The 10971-nt window shown below is 32.2% G+C and overlaps 2 protein-coding genes across 2 annotated transcripts in view; both read right to left on the reverse strand.

Moving 5' to 3' along the window:
* Window positions 1–661, reverse strand: part of LOC107003498 (GDSL esterase/lipase At1g71250-like) — a 3634-nt gene extending 2973 nt beyond the window's left edge. The window contains exon 1 of the mRNA XM_015201841.2: window positions 207–661. Within this exon, the coding sequence (XP_015057327.1) occupies window positions 207–477 (271 nt within the window). The 5' untranslated portion in view covers window positions 478–661. The remainder of the gene's footprint in view (window positions 1–206) is intronic.
* Window positions 662–1815: 1154 nt separating this feature from the next.
* On the reverse strand, window positions 1816–5096 carry LOC107005029 (F-box/WD-40 repeat-containing protein At5g21040). The gene is made up of 2 exons (XM_015203486.2): window positions 4944–5096; window positions 1816–3815 (listed from the first exon to the last, which is right to left on the reverse strand). The coding sequence occupies exon 2, from the start codon at window positions 3772–3774 to the stop codon at window positions 2107–2109; it is 1668 nt and encodes a 555-aa protein (XP_015058972.1). The 5' UTR covers window positions 3775–3815; window positions 4944–5096; the 3' UTR covers window positions 1816–2106.
* Window positions 5097–10971: the final 5875 nt, after the last annotated feature.

A 10971-nucleotide genomic window follows, 5' to 3' on the forward strand; every position in this document is an offset into this window, starting at 1 on the left:
CCCCCCCCCAACCACCACCACACACACAGAGACACACAATGAATAACCAGAAAAGAGAACACTGGAAGTTCAAACATTTCTTGAATTTCTCATCACCATAGCTACACAAATACCAAAAAGAATCAGAGAAATAACAATACGTATACACTAAATAGATAAAGAAAGGCAACAACAGAGAAACAGAGAGATAGAGAGAGAGTAAGTACCAAGAAGCTGAGGAAGAAGGGTTTGATCAGAGCCATTACAAGGGTTTAAAGACAGATTTTGGTGCAAAATAGGGTAAAAAGGAGTATTATCCCCACAATCAACAGAAGAATCACCCAAAATGTACATAGAAGTCACTGATGCTGGCCACCCAGAAGTACCATTTGTAGACACAAACAATTCATCATTTCCCATACACAAATCCATCTTTAACAACAAACCCACATAGAAAATTGATCCAAGAACCCAACTTTTACTTCCTAAGAACCACATTTTGGAACCCCAAATAAGAAAAATGAATTTCTGGGTTCGTTTCTTCCTCCCTGTTTCTTGGAAAAATCCCACCTTTAACAGTATTTGTAGTAAAAGAAAATTGACACTCGTTTATGGCTCTACTATAACTGTTCTTTATGTGTGTTAATCTTGTTATTTTTTTTATGTCTTTGTAAGATAGGAATAAGGTTCGATATTCTCTTCATATGAAATTATACGGAGTATATTCATGCAATATCGAATTGGGCGAGTTTTTTCTTTTTAATCTCGAACTTATATATCTTGTTGAGATTATGAATGTTTTGTTTGTCTCAACGTTGCAATTTCAAGTATTACTTTTTAAAATTGATTAGCATTCATATATGAAACTATATATGAATAACGAAGGGAGCATTGCAGTAACGATAAAGTTATTTTACACGGGCTATAATTCGGGGAGAGCTAGGAGACTAAAGAGATTCATACTTGGAAATTATACAAGGTCAAAGTTTTTTTTATATGTGTATTAGATGTTGAATTTTGTTAGCTTATTCACGTATATTTACGATTGAAGTCATCCGTATCTTTAGATCGCATGTTTATGTCATAAAATAAGTCGTTGATGCTTGTGTCAAGATAAGTTGCATATATTATACCCCTTCTTGAGATGCCGCTCTTTTTCATACCTTACTTGAACGTGAGATATTTCGTATATCATTTGCATGATAACTGGTCAATTTTTTTGTTTTATTATTCTACAATCACATTTTGCTTTCTTATTGTAATTTTTGTTCTCTTATTATTATTTTTGGGAGGTATTTCTATGTGGTTTTGGAAGCAAAATTTATGTGAACCACCTGTTTTATCCCCATAACAAAGAACATACATTTTGTATTTCTATTTCCCTTTTCAGGTAGCAAATTCTTGACACATACTAAACGTAGCTTAAAGCTTATGATCTTAAACAAATCACCGTACTTGTTTAGTTATAGGAGACTGACAAAAATAAACTATTTCAAGAACCCCTCACTATTCTCCTTCTGCCAATACATTCTCAGCTTAAACGGAGAAACATGGTAAATGAGGATTCATATATATCAAAAAAACCCTATCTTGTTTGAGATATGGTTCTCCATAACATAAAAACTAGCTTTTAAAGGAATCACTGTATGTTAAAGCAAGAACAAGCATAGCAAGGCAGGTCATATCAAGTAGAGCAACAAAGCAGATAACATCCCTGCATGTTACAAGCACTGTCTTAGTGCTTGGCTGTTGACATTTATAGTATCACTACTTACCAGTTTCATAGAAAAAACAAAGCAGATAATAATCTGACCTTTTGATTGCCAGCATCAACGAAAACAGGAAAAGAGGTCGATCATATCAGAAAATAAACATTTTTGCATTCTGAAAGTATCACGAATTAACATTGGTAAGCCCTTGTCAGTGACATAAGACACCAGGAAATCAACCAAATAAGGAAAAGGATGCCAAAGGGAACAGGTTGTTCCTTCAAATTGAATACCAATGTAAATGAGAAACAGGCAAAGGCAAAACTACAGAAGACTTAAACGTTAAGATATGCATTTTGCATATGATTAGCCATGAGCAAGGCATATTTTAGGAGATATTGACAAACTGCAATAATTACTAGGCCTTCTGCTTCCCAGTCACCCTACGCTTGTTGCGCCAGCTGTTCCTATCACCATTCAATTGATTCTTCTTAGCAGCAACTGAGCACTGATCAGCGCGGCTAACTTTACCAGTCATTTCAGACTGAAGTTTACGCCTCCTCATTCTGTTCTCTAACCTTAGTCCTCTTAATGCCCGAACTCTCTGCTCAATCTCCAAAGCTTCTGAGAAGTTCCAGATCCTAACAATGCCTTCTTCTCCGGCACATACAATACGATCAAGACCAACATCCACAGCAAACAGATTGCTCGCAAATCCATGTAACATTCTTTGAGGTGGCTCTATAGCCCTATTCTCAACCTTCGAAGGCTTCTCCATCACATAACTCCGATTCGTCCTCAACAGCTTTCTCACATCAATAAGTGAGAGTTTTCCATCACTGGAAGCTGAAACAAGCCAAGGGAACTCAAATGCAAGAGAATAAACAGCACCCGAGTGAGGAATCCATGTCGCCACACGCCTGAGATGGAACTTATCATTTCTACTGATCTCGAACATGCGTATAGCTCCATCTTCCCCTCCACTGAATAGGAGCTTCCCTGTGTGACTTCGCGCCAAGGAAAAAGCATTTCCAGCATGAACATTGCTGATGGTAGCAAGTTCTGACCCAATATTAGTGTCCCAGACATAAAGATCTGAGCCTGCAGCGCTCGCTACTGTTGTATCATGGGGAGCAAGGCTCCAAACCCAGTCATTGTGCATTAGAACTTTCAGACATTTCAAAGAAGAACGATCCCAAACACGAATACTCATGTCCCAAGAACCACTGTACATCTTATTCAAATCCAATGCCAGACATGTTATTGGTCCTTCATGTTCCCAAACTCTGAATTCCATGTTCTGGTTCTGAGGTGATCTAAGATCAAAGAGATGTGGATTTCCATCCTCTGCTCTCCAACCATGTATGAATCCATCTGTACCCCCTGCTATTAAGAGCCTCGAATCAGCCGCAACTGCACGAATAGTGCAGCCAAGAGGGCGAGATGATGCAATAGATAAACCTTCTTCCAAGTCCCACATTCGCACTATCTGATCATACCCTGAAGTAAACAGAAGTTTCTTTGAAGATAAAACAGAAACAGTCCTAACAGCCTCGGTATGACCATACAATGTATCAATACTATAGCGTCCCATGAATGTTTTACTACGGAACTCCCTCTCCACGAAAAGCTCCTTCCACGACTTCTCATCTGCATGCTCTGCGCCCAAAGGTGCCAACAATATTGGCTGCCCCCACCTTTCACAATAGAACTCCTTCCACACATGGTGCTCCGAAGCAAGACGATACAATGACGCATTCACACACGAAACAACACCAAGCTCCTTTGGTTCTAAGCAATTAAGTATTTCTGAGATCAAAGCCGGAGGGAGGTCAGTAATAGACCGACTATCAGGCAAAACCTCATTAACAGCGAGCAACTCCTCGCATTTCAAACTCAAACTACCACCTTTCCCATCCAATCTCCACAATGATTTTTGCTTCTCTGAGTCAAATATGGAACTCTTTGGGTTCTTTGAAGGTTCAAAAAAACTAGTATCAACTTTTTCTCTGCAGGGGTAGTCTACACAATCTATAGAACAATCTTTCAAACCAATCTTAGTACCTCTTTGGCATTCAAATTCCATAAAATTGGTTCCCCTAACCCTAAATATTCAACAGCAGAGCCCTGTAAGAAATTTCAAGAATCAGCGGAAGTTGTACAAAACCAATGTTGCTTGAAAAATAAGAAGAAGAAAATGGCAAATTAACTACACCCCAGAAACAAAGACCACAAAGCAACAGCAACATACCCAATGTAATCCCACAAGTGCAGTTTGGGGAGGGGAAAGTGTACACAAACCTTACCCCTACCTCGTAGAGGTAGAGAGGTCTTTTCCAAAAGACTCTCGTCTCAAGTGCAACAAATCGAAGTACATACAGGAAAGGGCATATAACAGTAAAAGAAAACATGCCAATTAATAAAAGAAGTACAGTGTCAAATAAAAGAAACAATCACAGTGAAATAATGCGGTAACGGAAAAGAAGATACATGTATAAGGCTAATACTATGACAAACACGGAGCTCACAAGCTCCTACAAAGCCTAAATTCGTCGAAAAATGAGTCAAAGCTCAACTACCTACTAACCTACCAACCCTCTAACCTAATCTGCAACCTCCACACTCTCATATCTATGGTCTTGTCCTTAATAAGCTGAAGTTGCATCCTATTCAGTCTAATCACTTTTCCCAAATAGTTCTTCAACCTACCTCTACCTCTCCTCGTACCCAATAAACAAGACGATAAAGGTAACGTAAAACTCAAGAAAAAAAAGTACATGTATAAGGGTAAAACTATGACAAACATGGAGCTTCCAAGCTCCTACAAAGCCTCAATTTGTCGAAAAGTGAGTCAAAGCTCAACTACCTACTAACCTTCTAACCTAACCTCCGTACCCTCATATCTATGGCATTGTCCTAGATAAGTAGTAGCTGCATCATATTATGTCTAATCACTTTTCCCGAATAGTTCTTCGTCCTATCTCTCCTCGTACCCAACAAAAAAGGTAACCTAAAATTCAAGAATACAATAGATCACCCTAAATAATGCAAAAACAAGAACCCCCAACAGAGAGAATTACCTCCTAACAACCCAAAAAGCAAAAAATTTTCTTTTTTTTCACTATTGTGTAAAAAGGGTATATAAACAGATCTAAATAAGACAAAAATACAACAACATTATAAACAAACAACAACAACATTAAGGATCAAAGCTAATATAAATTGGCGAAACAAAAGAAATCAAGAGATAAATACCTATAATAAAGAGGAAGAAGAACAATGGCTTCCGAATTTGCTTTGAAATTTTTAGGGATTCGAATTTTGGGGAAAAATAAATTTTGGTGAATTTGAGAGATTAGGTTAGAGTACTAGCTGAGATTTATTTTGTGCCACTATTTAACTTTTGTCCCTATTTAAAATATTTGTACAATGAAAATAAATATCTCTTTCTCGTATTAATTGTCTATCTTATTAAAAAAAAATCATTTATTTTTATTTTTAAAAAAATATTTTTTTAATTTACTTGTTATTTTTAATATATATATATATATAAAGTCATGATTGATCCTCAATTCTTCCGACCTCATTGTGTGAGATTACTTTAATGATATTATTATTGTTGTTGTATGTTTACCGTTTAACATTGATTTTTTTAAAAAAATATTTTTCAAGACCTAAAATTGAAAATTAATTAATATGATTATCATGATAAAATAGGTATATTTTTATTATTTCTAAAGAAGGCATGTATAGTTTAAAGTGAATAAAGGAAGTATTGGTTAAATTTTTTTTTTTTTTATAATCGTGGTGTTCGTGTCAGCTTATGCTCAGCTCGATTTTTTTCACATGATACATGTCAACTGTCAGTAGCAATATGTATGAGGTAACCCTATATATCAAGGCTAGAACAAATGGATATAAATCAGTTTTTTTTTTCCTTTTCTTTGCTGGAAACTAAACCTAATGTCTTCTGGTGCTCGATCAAACGACTTCATTAACTACTTGGTGAATGAAATCAACTTTTTCTTTTTTCAAAACTGAGTCAAAGATACCACTTAGGCCCTAAATTGCTTTACTTCAAAAGAGAAAACCACGAAATTCTAAATACCAGCTGAAACCCTAAATTTTGTTTTCTAAAAGAAAAACTTATGAAACTGTAATCCCCTCTTTCCCGAAATTGAGTGAATAAGTATCAATCAAAATCTTACAAAAAATGCCCCAAAGAAAAACTCGTGCAATGTTATTTTCTTTTCTAATTTTTTTGTTACGTTCAAGATGCATGGTATAAATATAAAAGGACTAAGTAATACATACCACACTTTTCACTTCTGGCTATTAAGTGAGGAATATTGTGTTGTCTCTTCATTATAACAAATTTTAGAATGTAGAGGTCTTCATGTTTCTGATTTACATATCTCTACACATGCTTGAAAGGCTCGATCTCTAAGTCGTCAATCAAATAAAATATCAAAAAGCGTTCAGAATGAGGGTTAATATGTCTCTAACTTTAAAATTATCATTATTTTTCATGTTTTTACCTTTATACACTTCGTCAACACGACATTATTTTATAAATAGTTGAAATGAATTTATCTTTCATCGCCGCAAGCTGGCCAATATCCACAAAAATTGGTGGTTGGTCATCAAACACCACAACCATTTTATATAAGAGAGTTTTAAAGTTATGAATATCTACCTTTTCAATCTGCTCCCAAAAAATCAGGACCAAATATATTCAAGTGAAGTCCTCCACAATATAGTAAAATAAATATATTAATATCTATTATTCAATTAATTTTATTTTGAGATGTTACTTTTTAAGTCTCCGGTAATGACGTCAAAAGCTTATTTCTCCCAGAAGCACATGCAAGTATAGATGCTTTTTAATAAGTGCTTGGAAGAAGAAAATGAAATAGGTACAACTGTGTTGGTCGTAATAGATCGACTTTCATGCTAGTTCTTGCTCAGCATAAAAAGTCCATTTCAGGGAAAGACATGTATTATGATACTTTTTGTTTTGTCGAGCCCTGCTTTAGTCTCTGATTTGATGGTTGTAAGTGCTAAAACTGTTGTTCAACTTGTATTCCAAACACTTAGAACAAAACTTTGAACATCTTTGTAAGAAAACAAAGTTTAAGAACATTTTCACAACTAGAAAATTAGAACTAGTAGCGAAACTAGAATCAGAAACAGATTTTAAAAAAATATACGAAATATTTTTCTTAAAGAAGAATTGTTGTTAATATGTGTCTAAAGAATCTTACTGATTCCAACAAACTATGCAGAAACACGAAGTTACCAAGTTTAATGAACCAGTGAAGAACAAAAGAAGAGAAGAACTGAAATTAATTCACAAATCTAAAGTTTGTAAAACACGTACCAGAATCTGGAAAATTTTTAATAGGAAAAAGATCAAGTCCACTGAATTCACAGTGTCCCCTTAAGGAAATTACTCCCCTCTAGTATCCAAGGTTTGATTTGGAATATGACCTCCCAGGGTAAAATGATCTCAATCACCAGAGTATAGATACCAAAAACTCCGGTGTCAGCGAACCACTCAATGGCAGTAAAGTACACTTAGAATACTAGATTTAGTAGTTGAAGAAGAAGTCAATGAATTCTATATTAAAATGAGAGGAAATCCCTCAATTTATAGAAAACAAAGGGTGGTGCGAAAAGGTTCTTATTGTGCCTTAACGGAAAGGTCACAAACCTTTGAAAAAGTCACAATCTTTCAGAATGGTCGTCACCTTTCATAAAAGTCACAACTTTCCATAAAAGTCACAACTTTTCATAAAAATTGCAACTTTTCATAAAAGTCACAACTTTTCATCAAAGTCGCAACATTTCATAAAAGTCACAACTCTTCATAAAAGTCGCAACTCTTCATTTTCCATTCACACCTTTTTAAAAATCCAACAAAAACATCTGGTACATTCTGTCGTACAAGTAATATAGTGAATCTAGAGTCAGTTATTGTATCCACAATGACTTGTGATTAACTAGTTATTAAATTTAACTAGTGCTTATTATTTATTCAAGTATAAAATCTAAAGATATAATTATAATGTACTAATTTAAAGAAAATAAGTGATGAACTTTAATCAAGAAAGAGCGAATTTTTATGTTATCAGTGATATGAAAAAGATCTAGGGTTATGACTACTAACAGTCCAACTAATTCTTTCAACGGCCATACCAATAGATTTTCGTGAGTTACTAGTTGCAGGTTAATGTTACATACTAAGCATCTTGTTAATAACTCTAGCCCTATGTAACGATTTCAAACGCATGTATTTCTACGATCATCAGATAATAATACCAACCTTCTACTTCATCATATTTATCAGAAAAATCACACACTATTAACTATGGAAATCCAATATACTTTAACAAGTTATATCTATAAAATACAGAAGGTCAAATTCATATTCTTTTCAAATGTGCATCAATTTTTAAAATATATTTCTGACTAGGTAATCTATATACAACCAATAATGAAATTACTAGCTTACATTAATCATTCCTGTAATATATAAAATAAATAATAAAATATTATAAATTGTTAATAACATTATGTGGGATCACGAAATTTAATGACTTAATATAATCACTAACTAATCCTATTATCGATCAAGAAAATTAGTAATAACAAATAAATGCTTGCATATAAAACAAATAATGTATTTTTTTAGAAGAAAAATGAAGAAAAGAGAGTCAAGAAAGAAAGAAAAAAAATGAAGAAAAGAGAATCGAAAACAAAAAATTTTAACTAACATTTTTCGAAATCAACAAAATTTCTTCTATCTACCGTCTTCAAGCAAAATATGCTAAATTGGGGGCCACCTTATCTCAATGCTGACGAAAACCTTATCATTCCTATAATATATAAAACAAATAATAAAATATTATTAGTTGTTAATAACATTATGTGGGATCACAAAATTTAATAACAAAATACAATCACCACCTAATCCTATTATCGACCAAGAAAATTAGTAAATAACAATATATGAATGCATATAAAATAAATAATGTATTTTATTTTTAGAAGAAGAATGAAGAAAAGAGAGTCAAGAAAGATTAAAGAAAAATGAAGAAAAGAGAATCGAAAACAAAGAATTTTAACTAACATTTTTCGAAACCAACAAAATCTCTCTTATCTACCGTCTTAAAGAAAAATATGCTAAATTGGGGCCCACCTAATCTCAATACTAGCGGAAACCTTATCATCTTTTCCTGAACAGAGACAACAAATCACATAAATATTTCTAAATCTCTTTCTTCTAAACCGAGTCGGCAAATACCACTAGAACTTACATCCTTTTTAAAAGAAAAACTTCTAAACTCTAAACTCGTGAATCTCTAAATATCAATTAATATTTTGATACTCTTTTTTCCAAAAGAAAAACTCGTGAAATCCTAAGCTCTTTCCTAAATTTTAGGGAATAATAATTAACTGAAATCCCAAATTTAATTATTTTTCAACTTTCAAAAGATATAACCTGTAAAAATTGTAAGATAATTAAAAATGCATGCAAACAAATACAAATAGTGAAAGTAAACAAAAAAAAATTCAAACAAAGCATATGATATTGATAAATAAAATATAAGAAATTTTAATAAAATAATATTCTTCCATTCAAATTTTACGCGCCCTTTTTAACACTAATTAATGTAACAACTTAAATTGCATTTTCCTAATTATATAATCTTATGACTATATAATTAATTTATTGCATTTTTCTTAATTATATATTCACGTGATTATATACTCTATCACACTTTCCTTTTTAATTTAAACAAATCACCTCATGATATACCCTTTTAAGCAATTATTGCTTAATTAAGTTACATAATCTAATCACATAAATCCTATGATTTATCTAAATGTATTTTCCCCTTTACAACATTCCAAAAACAAGATATTTCAATGAAGTGTTGTTTATGAATATTTTTTTTATAGACATCGCACTGTTACTTTATTACTTGTTGTATTTATTTTTTACTGTTTCCTTCTTTATATGTGAATTTGTTTAACTTGAGTCGAGAATCATTCAAAAACAGTCTCACTATTTTCACGAGATAGTGGTAAGATCTATGTACATTTTTGTTGTTGTATCATTTTATTTACTATAATTGGACTATTATAGTGCGAATTTTTTTAACTTTAAATTGAATATTTTACTAGTAGATTTTATATTTTAAAAGTTATATTTCTTTATTTTAATTTTATTCAAGATGTAAATTATTTAATTTTTATTTAGATGTAGTTTTATTTTAAAGTCATAAAAGGTTGTTTTTAATTAAAAAAATAATTCGAAGTCTCATTATTATGGAGCTCACAATTTACTATAATTAGTTTAATTAATCAAATGTTCTTACAAATCATTGATTATTAAATATTTTTCTAATGTATATTTATAAACCATGCAACATCTCCTTGTTGACATATCAAATGTCATCAAACATAGTTAAAAGGAAAAATATCTATCTATAATAATAATAATTCATCGTCTTGAGTTGAATTTTTATAATTTTTTCCTTACGTATTTATAATAATTATTTATATTAATCTAAGCCAGTTAAAACCTCGATGCAGTACTCAAGTCTGATTGAACTAAAAACTTAATTCATTGATTATGTTAGGCTAAATCGGTTAGAACGTAACCTCTATGTCGTTCTCAGTTCTGATTGAACTAATAACTTAACTTATTGATTACGTTAGGCTTAGACCGATTAAAACTCCTCGACATTTCTCAATTTTAATTGAACTAACAACTTAAACCTACGTATAACAGTTGATTACATTAAGCTAGACCGACTAAAACCCCTCTCTATCGTTCTTAATTTTAATTAAAATTAAAAACTTATTTATATATTTCGACTAAAAAAAAATTAATGAATTTAACAAAACTATATAAACATCTTTTTTTTTTGGGCATAATACATATATTGGACCCTAAACTTGGCTTCAAATTTTAACTTTGACCTCCAACTTTCATAATGCACAAACAAAGACTTTAACTATCGAACTTTCAAATAAATAAACACATGAGTCCTACATGGCAAAATACACGTAGGACACCACGTAGGACAAAAAATGACAAGTAGGATAACATGTAGGACATGTGTGTCTATTTGTTCAATTTTATACAAGTTTAAGTGTCTACTTGTGCACACCCAAAGTTGAAGGGCATAAATGTGATTTGAAGCCAAGTTAAAAGGCATATTTATGTATTATGCCTTTTTTTTCTTTCAAATATTCAATGGAGAGAGTAAAA

The sequence above is a fragment of the Solanum pennellii genome, chromosome 11 (assembly GCF_001406875.1).
Source record: "Solanum pennellii chromosome 11, SPENNV200".
Classification (NCBI taxonomy): domain Eukaryota; kingdom Viridiplantae; phylum Streptophyta; class Magnoliopsida; order Solanales; family Solanaceae; genus Solanum; species Solanum pennellii.